A 16,526-nucleotide genomic window follows, 5' to 3' on the forward strand; every position below is an offset into this window, starting at 1 on the left:
ATACAATTTTACTAGTAAGAGGCTGAAATTCCCAATTGAATTTTGTTATTATTATTAATTATTTTTTTTATTTTGAATTAAAAAGGCACTGTAATGACATTGCCTGTGTGTTTACGCATACTGGAAGATGAAAATGACAGACTGAGAAAATATCTTGCATGCCATGTTTCATAAGTAATAGCAGTTTCTGTCACCTTAACCGCTTGTAACCATGTGTGAAAGAAAGCAATGGGCAAGGAAATGGCAAGAATCAAAATGGAGGGTATGAAGTTTAACTCTTGCAATGAAATCGTCTAAGAGTAATTTTTTTTTGTAGAATCATTTCATTAACAGTAAAACAAAACAACTTAGGAAGAAGTACAGTATGTATGTTCTGTTACATTGTCTATGCCTACGACTTTCCTTCAATTAAAATTTATGTTCCAAGGAAAAAATCTGCTATTATTAAATTTACTAAATCTGCTATTTACTAAATTTGTGAGTTGATACTGACATCATGAGACTTCAGGAACATCCATGTTCCAATTGAGACAGAACCTGAATTTGGTATAAGAACACGTCCCCATCCCCATAAACATGTTATGTGCATCAAAAAGAAAAGGGGAGTTCAGTTTGATGGATGTTTCACAGACCCAAGAGTCAGGATGCTCCGAGCCTGTTTACAGCCTGTCAGTGACTTGTGTGACCTTGTGTACACACTGATTCGGGTGCCTGAGTAGGTTGCAGTCTAAGTCACCTTAAAGTGATTCGTAGCTTGTAGTAAAAATGGAGATTCTTAAGAGTTAGCCCACTTGTCTGCATATTTGGGATGAGTCTTTTTGCACTGTGCTTTTTTATCAATAGAAACAGAAATGACACTTATCCTTTGAGTAACAAATATCAAAACTGCAGATTACATGATATGGATGAGTGCTAAACATCGAATTAAACATATTTTTAAGGTACTGTCACAGAAACCAGTTAGGAAAGGATGACTTTTAATATTAAATGTGAATATCAGTGGCTGTTAAAATGATATCATAATGGAGTATAGCAATTCCACACAAGACTAGAAGGGGTTGAAATTACTCTCAGTAAGCAAACCAGTTGCAGAATATAGAAATAAAGGAAAATATGACTAGGGTAGGGAGAGGTCTTATGTGCTATGATGGTTTCTGTAATGACAGGCAATAACATCATATAAATCTCTTCCATAAACTGCTCAAGCTCTGCCTGAACAGTTTTATGCTTTTAGTCTTGCAGCCGTATTTAAAAGTTTGCTCAAATATTTAATTTCTTAGATGACTAGAAATATTTAAATCCATTATGTGTGCATGTTAATTTTGTACCAGTATTAGTCTCAATGCTAAATAATTTTTCATGTTCTTCTATTCACTGAGAAGTGGCTAGAGTTAGACTTCCCCTTCCCCCAATTCATGTTGTTTTCCTAATCTGTTCTAGTAAGGTCTGTTCTAGAAACCTTTATCTGATTCATCTGAATTTTCTTTTCCAAGACTTCCCATGTTCAGTTAATATTCCCATATCTCTTCTTCCTTTGTCATCTACTGTTCATAATAACGATCCTTACTTGTCCTCCAATGTATGCCTTTCCAGTTGGTGCTACTAATACATTTTATGCTAATTTGTACCACACAAGTTTGCAGTACTAATGAGTACCTTCTAAATTGTGATCTGTTCTTTCTCAACATTGGCAATACTTTCCAACTTCTGTCATTCCCATATTCTATACATTATAAATATGCACAGTTAGCTTCTAAAAAACGTACTGTGCAAATACCAGAAATGTTCCCAGGCTGGTCTTCAAGGACCAGCACCAGTAACCTCTCTCTAATTCCTGTAATTTACCTATTAATAAAACTTGTCAGTACTTGTATTCATTCTCATGTTCTGCACCTTAAGCAACAATTTCCCATAATACTCTATAATGTTGAAACATAGGTAGATTAGGCCCACTGTATTAAATTTGTTTCAAGGTGTTGAAGTAGTGTGACATGATCAACTATTAATAAAACGCAGTTGGGTTGTATTTCACTTACTAATTACTTCCACATGTCCTGGGTTTCTGTTTTCTTTAAAGTATATCCCTGAATAACTTTGAGGTCAAACTAACAGACCTGTCACTACTTAGATTGTTTTCCTCTTTTCTATGTTAACAGTTTTCTGGTTGTTTGGTTTCACCTTGAGCTTGGTCATATTCCTCTTCCCCATGCAATTCTCTTTTCTATCTTTCAGTTTTCTTGGAACTCTGGAAGGATTTCTGGAGAAACTGTTGTGGACTAAGCTCTTTCTGTCTCATTGACAAGGACCAATGTCCTTCATCTGTAAAGATCTGATACACCTGCACTGATACACAGAACAACACACTCTTCAGTAAGTACCCAGTAAGTCTAACATGAATAAATCACACAAGCTGGAAAATATTAGCAGGTTATTTTCACTCTGGCAGAAGTTACCAAGGAGGAAATTTCTATTGAATTTACCGGAGGTGTGGTATTGTTAATCACTCTTCTAAGTCTAGGGATTGAGGAGGTAGCAGTTTAAGGCACTAGTTATTTGATTTATTAAATTTTAATGCAAGTTTTATTTAGCCTTAGTTGTTCCTTGCCTTAACAACATCAGCAATTTTTAAGGTGGAATAAAATACCTGAGAAAAGAAGATGACACACATAAAGTAAAGCACTCCTCCTGAAAACAAAATGGACGTGAACACAAGACTGTGTAAGACTGTTGTCTTTAGACTAGCAAGTGTGGAGATGTTTTCCTTGTTGCTCTGGAATTGTCTGAAGAAACGATAGTCCTTTCAGTAATTTTGAGGCAATAGCAAAATCTTTGATTTAAAAAATCAGAAGTGGGGTTGAGAATAATTCAGCCCTTTCATATTTTTTTTGGGGTGTGTGTAAAAAGAAAATGATTGCCATTTCATTTGCTGAAAATAGAACTAGAGTGTTTTGTTTATTTATTTTTCTGTAATTTTCATTTGCAGATCTCAGTGGCCATTTCTTTCAGATTTCAGTAAGTTTGTGTGGATCACTCTACTGGTAAAGAGTTCATGTTTTTTGTGTTTTTGTGTTGTGGCTGCTGCAGTGATACTGATCTGAAAACTTGATTCTCCAAAATAACGAAACATATAACTATATCAGTTTACTTTTGTCTGAAAAAGTGAGTCAGTTCCCATGGCAGCCTCTGCAGCTCTGAAGACGCTATGGGCTGTCAGACTGTTGTGTATCCGATTTTTTGCAACAGCTGGATTTCCTCCTACTGCTATGTGTGAATCAGAAACAACTGCTAACAAAAACAAGTTGACTGCCTTTTATTACTAACCCCTGATTAATGAATAATGAATGTGATGGTAGAGGATAAAATAGCCCAAAAATAGATCTGTGCTTTAGCAACATGATTGCTCAAGCCAAACCTTAAATATTATTCATTTTTGAAAATTTCATGAAGGCACATATTTGCTGCATCTTAAAGCTTGTAGTTTTGTAATTTATTATTATTTTTTTTTTATTTTTTAAGAAAAAACAAACTTGTTTAAATACCTATCCAAAATCAGAGTGCAACAGAGCCAAACCAAATCCTATCTTCCATAAAGATGTCACACCTCTGAAGCAGAAAAAAAGATGTTCAGGAGTCAAATACCGTTTCTTTTATTTCAGGGTTTGTCAGTGCTTGAATACTTATTTCACTGCTTCAGTGAGTTTCCTGTAAGTAATGGGTAGGCAACAAGATCCCAGATTTTCTGTAGTTTGCGTTGAATACATGTCTTTAACCAGTTAGGAGAGAAACAAATATGTTACTGTGTGAAAAAGCAAGGGAAAGCAATAAAAGTTGTAGTAGATTTTTAATGAGCATGTCTGTGTTTCAGTTTTGGCTACAGCTCTTCAAGATGGTGAAATAAAGATTGAAAAGACAGAGAACTATGGGAGTGAGAAGAATGAAGTTGACATACAAGCATAAATTGACAGGTATAAATTTCTGTGATTACATAATATGAAAAATTAAAGAACTTTTATGATTTGTTCTTTTTAGACTGTTACAAAATCAAGAATAAGATACTAATTATAATTAAAGGATGATGCTATGTTGCCAGAAAATAATATAGAGTTCTGATTTATAGCTCAAGTAGCCAGCGTGCATAATTTATTGATATTTGTGGTAATTGAGAGAGAAGGTAGTTTTATGCATAGCGTATTTTGCAAGGGATGAACTGCTGGAAGGGGTGTGTATTTTACCAAACAAAATCTAGTAACGTATACGTGTATGTCTTGATTCATATATTATGTTTTTAACAGTAGTTTTCAATATACCAGTTGGGGTTCTTACATCATAAATTTACTTTCTTTTACTGACTAAGTGTTTGGGCTTTGGAAAATCTCATTTTAATTTTTCACTCTATTCAAGATTCTAATGAAATTAAATGAGATGCTAGAACATTCTATATACCAATATCTTCATCTGTAAATGGTCACAATAAGGTTTATTCTAAAAGGTTTCCATGATTCACTTTTGCTAGAGGTGTGTTTTCAGATAACCAGTGTGAAGATGCTAAAGAAAACAGAATTAGCTGTATTATGTTTCTCCTTAAAGAATCAAGTACAGGCATTGGCAAAGGCGAGTTATTGATCTATCTAGCAGGGATCTGCAATGGCAAACTTCCATGCCTGTTTATATATTTAGCAGCATCTAATATTAGTAGCATCAAATTTCTGTCGACATTTATATTATCATAGCTGCACTGAGTTCCAGCTTGGCTTTCAGAAAGCTTGCATCATAAATGTACAGTTTTACACTACTTTTGAACTCTACAATGGGGTCAATTTTTACCACTGTCTTTGTAGATAACTAATTAAGATGATGACAGAGTCTACATTTGCTCCATCTTCTTTCTTTACTCAAAATGCTTGCCAACATAGTTCCATTAGCATGTTTACAGTACTGAGGGATTAGGTGTTATGTGCTTAAAATGAGATTCACAAGATAAAATGAGATTCACAAGATATTCAGGTGCCCAACTGCCATTGACTCTTGGAGTTGGTTGCTTAAGTAACTCTGGCAACCTGGGCTCTAGTAATTTATAAGTATGGATCAGGAATAATTGTTTTGGATTCCTGAGTTTGAGAGGTCAACTGGAGATGATTTAAAGGGGCATCTTTGTCTCAGAATAAGTACTCAGCACATTCTGAAAACTTTTTTTTTTTTTTTTTTAAGGTATCTGCATCAGGGGATAGAAAATCACCTGTCACTTTTGAAAGCTTTGGTTGACAGCTGCTGTAATAAAGCAGTCACCAATCCCCAATACTCTTTAGTATTTCAAAGAAGTGTTCTAAATGAGGGGGAGATCTTTCCTTTAATAGACAGCCTTGTGAAACTATTTCTTTGTGACAATAAAAGAAAAAGAGTGCTTATCTGAGTTGTACATGCATTTTTTAGTACAAGTAATTTTGATCTGTCTGTTCAACAACCATGTTAAATCTCTGAGCTAGAGCTTACCCACATTGTGTTGTTTGTATAGCAATGAAGCAAATTAGAACTACTAAATGGGACAAATACAATGTAAAGATGAAAAAAAAAAAAAGTAATGGTTTATGTCTCCTTTTAAAAAGAAGATCCAAAGATTTTTTTCTATATTTTACATACAGAAGTTACTGCACCTGCTTTAGAGCCATAGCAATGCATTCCTGAATTACTCCATGAAAGGTGTAAATAATATATGCATTCAAAATCTCAATGTACAAAGGAGGCTGCTTGTAGCAAACCTGCAATTGTTAGTTTTGGAAGTTTATGCATTTTTCTATTCTTTAGCATAGACATGTTACCTCAGTACAATTCCCAATTTGCATAACCTCATCATACCTTTATATCCCCAGACTACACACATAGTCCAGAAGCTTACTGTAATTATATAGGGTGACACATTTCTTTTCATGGGTAGCAAAATGAAATGCATGTCACCTGTTGGTCTGTGGGCTGTAGCAGATCTGCTAACTGTGAGAAGCCACTGCCTATGGGTTGATTCACAGCGAGCTTCTCACTTTGGTGAGAGTATGCCATGTGTGAATAGCACTGCAGTCTCTTGCCATGTTACATCTAAACTGTTGTAATCCCACTATATCGTATCTCACAATATACTATTAAAGAGTTAATGAAATGGCGAATATGATCATCAGGGTAGTTGTAAATAATGACATTATATACTCGGATGAATCTTGTCATTTCATTACTTTCTTTTTTTTTTTTTTTTTACCAAGTTCACTAGATTCCACTCATGAGTTTGTTTGTACTTCTTATTCATGGCTATATATATGTGTATGATTTGTGTAGACACTCAAATGGGGATGCCTCAAAACTCAAATTACTGCTAGGTGATGCATCTTCAGAAATGTGGGAATAGATCTTTTTCCTTGCTAGTATATTAAGATATTCCATCATGAAACATTTTTTCTCTTTATTATTACAGTGCCTGGCATACTGTTTCTGTAATAAATATTAATAATTTCTAATTTGCACTCAGAACATAGCCCCCACTCTTTCTACAACAGAATAGTAACTTATTGATTTGATTTTGCTTGAAATACCATCCTATTTCAAAGTCTTTTTTTCCCCAAGAGACCCAGCACTAAAGGTGCCAGTGGTGTGCAGAGAGAGAGCCCTAGGGAATTCAGAGTGTTACCCTTCATACAATGGCTAAACTACTGACTGCAAAAGTTCTACATCTGTGTGGTGTGGCTTGGCTATGACACATGTGCTCAGCTACGAAGTTGGGGGAACGTAGGGGAGAGTTCTGGGAATGAAACAGAAAACAAAGCCTGATTTCATCCCCTTTTCCACAGTTCCATGCTAAATACCATCACTTGCATATTTTGGGAACAGCTTCTTACTACATGAGCCATGTGAAAAATATGTTACTTAATTTAGAAAGTAGTAAAGCTCTTCTGAGTACTGTAAAAGTGATGATAATTAATGCAAGAGTTGTAGTCAGCTCTTTAAATGCTCAGTATAGGTTCTTTTTTTCCCTGCTGTTCAGAGTAGAAAAGAAATAGGCACAACCAAAAGCTGTAGGAGGACTGGTCACAGTGAATGGTGTCTGTGCAGACTGTTCCTCCCTATTTTAACTGTTCTGTAGCTGCGTTAATCCCCACATTTAATAGGCTGGTAGGATGATGCACTTCATTGAAAAACACTGAAAGGAACAGCTGTGGTTACTGGCATGCTTGATTCTAAGAAATGGTGAAAATTTTTGTTAAAATGAGTGGTAAGCCAATGCTTCTGACCGGCATTAACTTCTTTGGTGTGTATGGCCCCTGCCCTACTGGTTGATAAGGTTGCTGTCATATCTACTGGAAGGTGGATCAAAGTATATGCAAGTGGCTGGATTAGTTCTACTAGTCCTGCAGGTTAGGGAGGAAATAGTCAGGCTATACAGCAGTAAGGACTATTATGAAGCCTTGCCCAAGATCCCCACAAGATCTAAGTACAAAGCTTTATAAGTGTATTTCTTACATCTGTAGGCATTAAACAAATAAATATTAGAGGAACAAGCATATATGCAAAATCATGTTATTTGGTTTTATTTTCCTTGATCCACTCCAATTGTAGTGCAATTGTAGACTGTCCCTTGAATGACTCCTATGTGCACAGATGTGATTTAATATATTTCAGTGGCACATTAAACACATCCTCTCACTTATCCACCATTCTCCTTTAAAGCTGAGGAGTCTGTGTCCTACCCACTATTCCTTGCCATTTTCATGTCACTTATTCTCCAGTCCTTCAATCACATGACAAGCTTTTGGATTTTTCCATTCTCTTTCTACTTATGCCAAATCCTGTTAGTATTTTTCTGATATGCACTTCCCTTCATCCATTGTCCCCACTTTCCCTGTCCAGATATTGTGTGCAACTCTTCCCCTGTGCCTGCATTGCTTTAGAAAATCTGCATTGCCTCTGCATTGGCACTGCATTGTCTTGGCAGGCCAGACTGTCACCTGGGACATGAAAATCAGCGCCCAGGGCCAGGCAGCTCATGCAGCAGGGAGCTGGGAGCTGCTCAGCTCCCTCTCGCCTCCATCCCTTGGCCAGGAGCTGCTGGGGAGCTTCAACTGTCCAGGGTGCTGAAAGCCACCGCCAGGTTTGATGGTCGTCTGCACCCACCCTCCCCTTCGTGACTCTGCTACTGGTATGAATGGCAAAGGAACATAGGTATCTCTGAAGGCTAACCCCAAATTTCCTGTTTAATATAGAGGAAAGTTATCAACCTGCTAAGGTAAAGCTTCATGTAGCTATCTAGTAAGAAATCTTAAAGAAAAATGACAAGAGAGAACAGTACTGCTCTAAAATGAATTTGGTGGCTTGTTTTTATTAATCAAGCTTTCTATTTTTGTCACATATCAGACTTTGATCTTATGAGGATTCTTTGGAGACATCATGGAAAAACTAAAGGCCAGATTGTAATTCTCCCATGACTATGATTCAGGAGTAATTGTACTGAAGTCAAATTAAACTAATGTGAAACAGATGTAAGTGGGTTCAGACAGAGACCCAGTACTATGCAGCTTGAGTTAATGCTTTTCTACATGGCAGAACTTTTCCTGCACAAATTGCTACATTATATTATTATACTAAAAATGTGCACGTAGTGCACTTTTTCAGATAGCTACCTCACATTTTTATTCTATTCCACTTGAGTTCCTGCTGGCAATACAAAGGGATTGATATAACAGTTGCCTGAAACCTTGAGTCTGGCTAATGAAAAATGGTTACCAGGAAAGAACCGAGGATGAAGAAGATAATGACAAACTTCAAACCAGATACCCCCTCTCCAGTTCAGGCATTTCAGGGGTAGATGCTTACAGTGAGGCTGGAAATATGAATTATGTGTTAGGATATGAGAGGTGGGATCCATAGAGTATTCTGTTTAGTGTCACTGGCCAAAGGAACTTGCATACAAGCTGTGGTAACTCAAACAGCTCAGACCTGAACAGATCCTATTCTGGCAAAGGCTATTACTGTGGTGTAGTAGCCTCAAGTAGACTCACTGATTTCATTGAAACCATTTCTGCCAATAAGAAGTAAATGTACAGTTCTAAGGGTTCATTCCGGAATGAAGACACAGCACTGCATGCTAAGACTTAACGCTTTCTAAGAAACTGCATGAAGTAGAAGACAATAGCAGGTTGGTTTTCCTTGCACAGTTTGTAGTAGTCCTGATAATTAGTTACCTTTGTGATTCCTACCTACACTAAAGCTTCTAAAAACCTTCTGAAGAAAGGTCTTAAGGTCATCCTATAGAGAAGGCTTTTAAAGGTCTTCCTAGACAGAAGGCTTCCTAGACAATAAAGAACTATAAAAGGATCCTGCACTGGATCCTGTCCAAATTCATAGTATGGAAGGACGGGTCAATAGAACTTAAAGAACGGAATGCACTTCACTTGGGTTATTCTCTGGCTTTCTTGGTCTGAGTGTAAATATGAACAGTCTTCAGACAATAAACCAAACAAAGAATAATCTTCATAGTCAGAAATACCAGATTTCAAACAACCATATAGTTAACCAGAAACTGAATAGTTAGATGCACTAATGTGCATACTGCAAAGTGATGACACAAAGACTGCCATAGACTTCCATCTAACCATGTCTTATCCCTTCAGTGCACAGGAAACATACAAGTTACAGGTGATTTCTATCTACTATAAATGCAGTTTTCAGTTCTCGTTCACTGGATTTAAGTAGGTATAAGATCTACTTACTCATCAGTTCTGCTGTGTGTTTCTTTCAGTTGCATCAGAACAGCTTCTAAATCACTCATGGCATATTACTAATGACCAGTAAAACAGCATTTAGCATTTTATTCTTCTGCCAGTGGGATTGCTTGTAATAGAAAGTCTCTTGTCTGTTGTGTTGTGATGGTCACAGGCCTACTCCTCTAAGACACTCAGCTAACTCTGAGGCCATAAGGTCTGAACAATGAGCCCTAAAAGAAAAGGAAGAATTTAAGCAGACCAATTTGATAAATTACTGATAAAAAGTCAAGTTCTGAAAATTTTTATGCAAGTACTAAAGTAGATTGATTGTACTATATTTAGTTGTTGTTTTTTTTTTTTTTTTTTTTTTTCCTAGTGGTCTTCCATTTAAATATTAAACATTACTGAATCCACTTAGCTTATAAAAGTTGACAGAGAAACAGCTTGAAACACTATAGCTTCAAGGCACCAGTTCTCCCTATCATGAGAATTCAACATCACTGAGGGGTGAAAGGCCTTTTATTTGCATAAGATAATAGTTACGTTTCTATGCAACAGCTGTGCTGTCAGTGAAAGATGCGCTTATTGTGCCAAATCCATCTCTGGAGTAACCCCATTGATTTTCAATGAGTTACTTTGGGAATAAATTGGCCCAATAGATAAAACTGCAGGTCTGAGGTATTGAAATAGTTGAGCAAGATTTCCATGATCATAACACAGCAAAAAATTGCAAAGCAATTATATGATATTGTATATTTCTGTACTTGACAGATCACAATTTATTTGCCACAAGATTTTTAAACCATATAGCTGGAACCAGGCAGATGTTTGTGTAGAGCTTACAGATACTTTTGGGGAATATGGGAACATTAAGAAGATACAAGAGACAGGAATATGGTATTTTGTCATTATTAGGAACTTGGTGTTTTCATGATACTGTAAGTCAAACAAATGAGATATCGTTTTAGTTTAATACTAAAAGATTCTTGTGGCCATATGAAAATTCTTCTTTAGACAGTAACAATCAGGATCTGTTTTTTTTTTTTTTTTTTTTTTTTTAAAGCTTTTGGTAATGAAACTGCCTGAAGATTTCCCCTTCAGGCTATAGGTTTATTTCCTGCTTATGTTAGCAGGTATTAAATGTTGTTGGCCTTGCAGGAGCCTGTTGAGTTCTCAGTGGACAAATGTCTGCAGGACAATACCCACCTCATCAGTTAACTTCTAGTAGTTATGGCACAAAGACAAAGTATTGCTTGGGTTAGGGTGACAGAGCTCCTAATGACAACTGAGTAATGTATGTCCAAACATGAATTTTTCTCAGTAATGTACAAGATACCAGTAAAATAGTAACTGTTCTGAATGCTGAAGAAAAGTTATATACATGCATATATATATTATATATGTGTATGTGTACATATAGATATTATACTCATAAGGAACTACACATTAGTAGTTCATCAGAACTAGGGGCTCAGAAGTCTTGTTTGAAGTCTTTCTTGGTTACTAGAATAATGAAAATATTACCCAATCATGACTCAAGCGATCATAATGCACAATTAACAAAGCCTATTCTCATTTTTTTTCCCATTCAGTTTGCAGAGGTAACGTCAACAGGATTCCCAAAGCCTCTTCAGAATGCATTGTGGTGTGCTTGCAAAGGAAATACCTTGTTTTCCTGGTGTCATCATTGCAATCATCTCAAATTCAAGTCTGACTGAGCGCAGACTCATTATAATTCTCACCATGTCCTCCCTTAGAGCAGCCTCTCCCGCCTCCTCCTGTACAACACAAAACAAGAGCCGCAGGGGTGCTTGGATTAAGAAAGAACAGACTTCCAGCACCTCCCCCCAGAAAAACTTTCACTACTGCATCTAGTTCCTTCAAACTACCTACTGCTTCACAGGACCTTGCACACCTTCATTTGGTTGTGGGTTCACAAATACTGATTTTCCCTTCCTGGTTAAGGTTGAACAAAGACTGGGGACAGACAGGGATGTGTGCTATCTATTTAGCTTCTGAATGTGGAAGTGAAAAGATTGTGCCAACCTCCACAATAAGAGTTTCCTGAAGAGAGCCACACGCTTCAGACTGTCTTATTTTTCACTCAGGCAGATTTCTCTTTTCCATCTTACAAGGTAAACTAACATCTAAGCAAGAGACAAGAAAGCAAGACAGAGAGGTCAACTGGGTAAAACGAATTATGGGGCAAAAAGCATGTGTCCTAGGCACCAAGTTTAGATTACAGCCTTGTGTCCTGAAAATTCAGAAGATCCTAGCTATGGACTTCACCACTGATTCTGATACGGGTCTCTGACCTATGGCCCATGTGAATAGGTAGATTTCTCCCCCAACCATCACCCGTGAGTGATCCCCTTCTCTCGATGAGTTCATCTTTGCAGTGAAGCAGAGGAGGCAGGACAGGGTTAACCCTGCACACTCTTCCTTCAGGTCCCCAGAGGGGCTGGGGTTTTGTTTTCCTGGCTGAGGGAGGGAAGCCGAGGCATATATTGTAACTCGAACCAGAGACCTTCCTGGTGTGGACAGTTCACAGCTTCTTTTGGGTTTGAGGTTAAGCCTGGAGTAGGGGGAGAGGTGGAAAAATGCAGCTTGGCCAAGTGGTGAGCGCCTGGTCATTGCACGAGGTACACCCAAGCATCCTCCATTTTGCCAAAGCCCCCTGAGAGCCTGGGAGGGCCCGGAGCCCCCCCTGTGCCTGCCTCCCATCCCTCCCACCCCTTCCCCGCAGCCTGGCCGCATCTCCCCGCTCTGCCAGCCGCCTGTCCGTGCCCAGAGTGCGGGGTGGGCCGGGGGAAAGGAACCCCCACGGTGCGGGGCTGGCGGGGCCTGGCCGCCCCATCAGGGTGTGAGCGGGCTGCGAGCATCCCTGCCCTTCCCCTCCCCCGGCGCTGCGGAGGAGCCTCTGGCTGCTGCCGTACTCCTGCCATGTGCTGCTGCTGCTGCTAGTAGCTAGCCGAGCGTGGCTCCGGCTGCAAACTCCGCCAAACAAGCCTGCATCCTCCTCCGGGGAAGGGGGCCCCGTAAGTACCAGCGGGAGCATCCCCACCCGGGAGCCCCCCTCCATCCCCCGCCGCCTCTTACAAAGGGACCGGCAGCCTCTGCCCACCCCCTCCCTAAGCCAGTGCACGGAGGGGCTCGGTGAATTCCCTCCAAAGCTATAGGGTGGCTCCATCCTCCTCCTCCTCCTCCTCCTGCACCCAGCCGGGGGTGCCCAGCCTCCCCCGGCCATGCGGCTGCGGCTCGCCCCGCTGGCTGGCTGTGGGTACCCTGCCCGGGGCTGAGCCGAGGTGGGCTCGGTTTTGGGGTGGCTTCGACCGGGGTTCGTGGGTGTCTGCCTCAGGGAGGTGTCCCCAGGGCTGGGCTGGGCTCCCCAGCGCCGTGCCCCCCTCAGGTGGGCGCAGCAAAGGGGCCGGGCTGCAGCGGGGACCCCGCCACCCCGACCCCTGCAGGGGGCTGCCGGCAGCATCCCCGGGAGGCAGCGGCACCCCGACCCCCTGCCCACCCTATCCCGCTCCTCTCCCTCTCCCAGGTCCCCTCCCTGTGCCGGGGTGCCCGCACCCCTCCTCACCTCGCCGGTGCAAACCCCAGCACTGCCCTCCCCTCCCCGCCCTTCCCCACCTCCTTTGATTTATTTGTGTATTTCTTGCCTTGGCAACCACCAGTTCCCCTCAGTCAAACGGCGCAGGCTCCCTATAATTTGAAATTAATTTGTTTGACTGCAGCATCGAGACAGGAAGGTTGGGAATTTATTTAATTCTTTTTCCTCCCTGTGCAAAAAGGAAGCGATGAAATTTCCAATCGAGACTCCAAGAAAACAGGTGAACTGGGATCCTCAAGGTTGGTGAATCTCTCTTACTACCGTTACTACAATAATAACAATTATTATTGTTACTCCTTCTGTCGAGTGACTCGTAGGGGGCTATTTGACTCCAGATGGGAGGAGATGCTGGATGCTCGTCTGCTTCCCATGTGCACTGCACAGGCTTTCTTGCTCAGTCTTAGCACCGTGCTGGGGAACACTCCTCAGATGTGGGGTTGGGTGGGTACGTGGGTAAAGCCTCTTTTCGGTGTAAGTTTTGCAGTTCTATATTTGATGTCACCCTTTCCTTCCCTCCCTTTTTCTTGAGTATTTCCCTGGCAAACTTGCCTGGGATGGCTGTGATCCCTGGCTCAGAGCATTGTTTGTTTTATCTGTGGCTCCTTTGTTGTTTCTAGTGATCATTGTCTCTGCTAAATGGGTGGTACAGGAGTGGACACAGATGTGGCAGCTTGCTCAGAGCTCCTCGATGGTAAATGTTTGTTGGCAAGCAACTGGAGCAAAATGCTGCTGCAGTGTAACCCATAGTGTGGACAGTATAAAAAGACATTAAATAGTGGAGCCCAAAGGGACCCCTTGACTTTTTACACTGTTATGTTAACAATTGATCAGCCCAAGTGGATAGTTTGATTAACCCTATAGTTAGGTTTGGACTCTGTCTTGGCCAGTGTGTTTGTGTGATGGTGGCAGGAGATTTACGCCAGTGCAGTGGTTTTCAATAAAATGATCTAAGTTGTGTTTTAAAATAAACTGTAATGAAATGCTCTCCCTTCCTGACATGGGAGGAGGCTTATATGCATCCTACAGAAGAAGTGACTGTAAAAAAGCTACTGGTGATGTGTATACTGGTGTGTCATATTTCTGTGCATTGGTACAGGAGCAAAGCAACTTGAAGCCATATGCTTAGGTTTGCAGCAGAACTGCTGGCAGCCAGGCGCTGTACAGCAGTGCTTGCTGGAAGTCTGAAGTGATAGCATGGGTGTTGGCTATTCATCTTTATTCATCTTTATTCCACAGGTTTGGTTTTAGTGGTCAATTTGCCTGTCATCCTCTGTGCCCTCATGTCTACAAAATGAAACGTTAGAAACAGTTTTTCCAGGTGTAGAAGAATACAGCAGAACAGACATCTTTCTGCTGAGAAGATCTGATGTGCTGTTTGAATAGTATACACTTTATACAATTAAGCTTTAGTTTAAGCCTTACTACATCTTTAATAAGGTGAAGGCTGGAATGAACTCATCAGCATCCTCCGCCCTCAGCTTCACAAGGAACACATGGGCAGTAATGCTAACAGAGATCTGGTTATTTTAGTGACAGTATATTCCTTATCCTGTGGTGAAAACTTGCTCTTCCCAGGTGCATTTCTGAATCTGTGTTTGCTGTTGTTTCGTTTTATGTCATTTTATGCATTGCAAAATGCCTTTTACTGTGAAAAGCTCTTCCCTCCTCTCCCCTGACAAGGCACAGAGGAAGCTGTGCTGCTGGCATTCTGCATACAGCCCCCTTGCTTGGCAATCAGTTTTAAAGCATATGGATCCAACAGGTGGTTGGTCACAACCTACTAATGTGCCCAGAACTACTAGTATTGTGACAGGTTGAAGACCTCAGAGCCAGCAGGTTTCCTCTCTGCCAAGCTGAATCCCTGGTAAGGGCTGCAGAATGCTACCTGTTATTTCCCCTCAGTGTATTGACTTCATTAGCCAGGCAGCAAGGATGCTAATGTATACTCAGGAAGGAAGCAAAAAATGTTAATTTCTAATTCTCCAAGGGACTCAGGAAATAGATAAAAATCAGTGGAATGGAAAAACAAAAACAAATTGCTAAGGAAAAGTTGTCTAAGGTCCAATCCTTTAACCAGTGCAGGGTAGTCCAATGTTACCTATGTAGTCTGTTCTCTGCATGTACATGTGAAGAATGATGCTACGTTTTAATTACTGTTTTCTTAGATACAAAGATCAAGGTAGAGAAATCTTGCAGTGAACGGATACAAAGAGTCCTGTCTATTAAAAGCAGAACAGTTAACCTTCACACTCAAGTACCCAGCTCATTTCAGAGTGCATTGTATGATAATGCTCTGTTCTGGTCAGACTGAGAACAAGCAGTTTCCACAGTTCTGTCTAGCATGAATTGTGCTAACTTGTGCTACCAGTTAGCTGCTTGAAATATATCAACCGATGTTCCTGGCAAGCAGGCTAGCAGTCTGAAGATGTGTGCGAGAGCTGTGGTATCTCTAAGCTTGCTTAAATCAGATTAATCCAAGCAATATTTTCTAGAAACATTTTTTTTCCCTGTCAATATTTCTAAAGGCCAAGGCCCTTGTTGTGGCAATATAGCTGGCTTGGGACTGAATATGTTGCTGGTTTGAACCCAGGTCAGAATAATAGTCATTGAAATGAATTAATGGTCAGATTCCATAATGATGACTGTACTGAAAGTATTTAGATAGACGAACAGAGTCTGCTGGTAGATTTCATCTGGCTTAAACCTGGTATTCTGAATTCACATCAAGGAAGATGAATATCCCATAGAAAGACTATGTGGAGAGAATAGGTTTAAACGAATAGACTTGACACGAGGGATTGTATCTTATAGACAACTAACTGGGGACTGATTTCTCAGTTTTTAGACTGGAATGAATACGGAATGGAGGCAACTGGACTGTGCTTTTATCCTATTGTATAATATCTTTGATTTAGTAGCTTAGTGGGCAGTATTGGTGATAGGAAGATGGTTGGACTAGATGATCTTGTAAGTCATTTCCAACCTCATGTTTCTATGATTCTATGATCTTCCCTCATCTCAGGTGTATTTCTGCAGTTCCAGTAAGTGTGTTTTCTAGATAAACCAAATATTTCATAAACCTGGAAGCATATATGGTACAGGTTCCCCTAGTCAAGTTCTTTTCTATTCCAGACAATCAGACTATATAATTACATCCATAAGCAGATCAA

At 40.0% G+C, this 16,526-nt stretch overlaps 1 protein-coding gene and 1 long non-coding RNA gene across 5 annotated transcripts in view; one reads left to right on the forward strand and one right to left on the reverse strand.

The window, feature by feature from the left end:
• The first annotated feature begins 2,088 nt into the window (after positions 1 to 2,088).
• The window catches only part of KCNK10 (potassium two pore domain channel subfamily K member 10), a 75,658-nt gene continuing 61,220 nt past the window's right edge, over positions 2,089 to 16,526 (forward strand). The window contains exons 1-3 of one of the 4 annotated variants that reach the window (XM_068683003.1): positions 2,089 to 2,370; positions 2,984 to 3,012; positions 3,866 to 3,965. In XM_068683003.1, the coding sequence (XP_068539104.1) occupies positions 3,920 to 3,965 (46 nt within the window). In that variant the 5' untranslated portion in view covers positions 2,089 to 2,370; positions 2,984 to 3,012; positions 3,866 to 3,919. Of the gene's footprint in view, positions 2,371 to 2,983; positions 3,013 to 3,865; positions 3,966 to 12,467; positions 12,779 to 12,882; positions 13,046 to 13,537; positions 13,596 to 16,526 lie in introns of those variants that run through there. The other 3 variants (XM_068683004.1, XM_068683001.1, XM_068683002.1) reach the window with 3 other exon arrangements.
• Positions 2,657 to 11,859, reverse strand: LOC137857005 (uncharacterized). Its single transcript, XR_011096916.1, has 3 exons — positions 11,407 to 11,859; positions 9,747 to 9,970; positions 2,657 to 3,603 (listed from the first exon to the last, which is right to left on the reverse strand). It is a non-coding gene; the product is annotated as an uncharacterized lncRNA (long non-coding RNA).

The sequence above is a fragment of the Anas acuta genome, chromosome 5 (assembly GCF_963932015.1).
Source record: "Anas acuta chromosome 5, bAnaAcu1.1, whole genome shotgun sequence".
In the NCBI taxonomy this organism is placed as follows: Eukaryota; Metazoa; Chordata; class Aves; order Anseriformes; family Anatidae; genus Anas; species Anas acuta.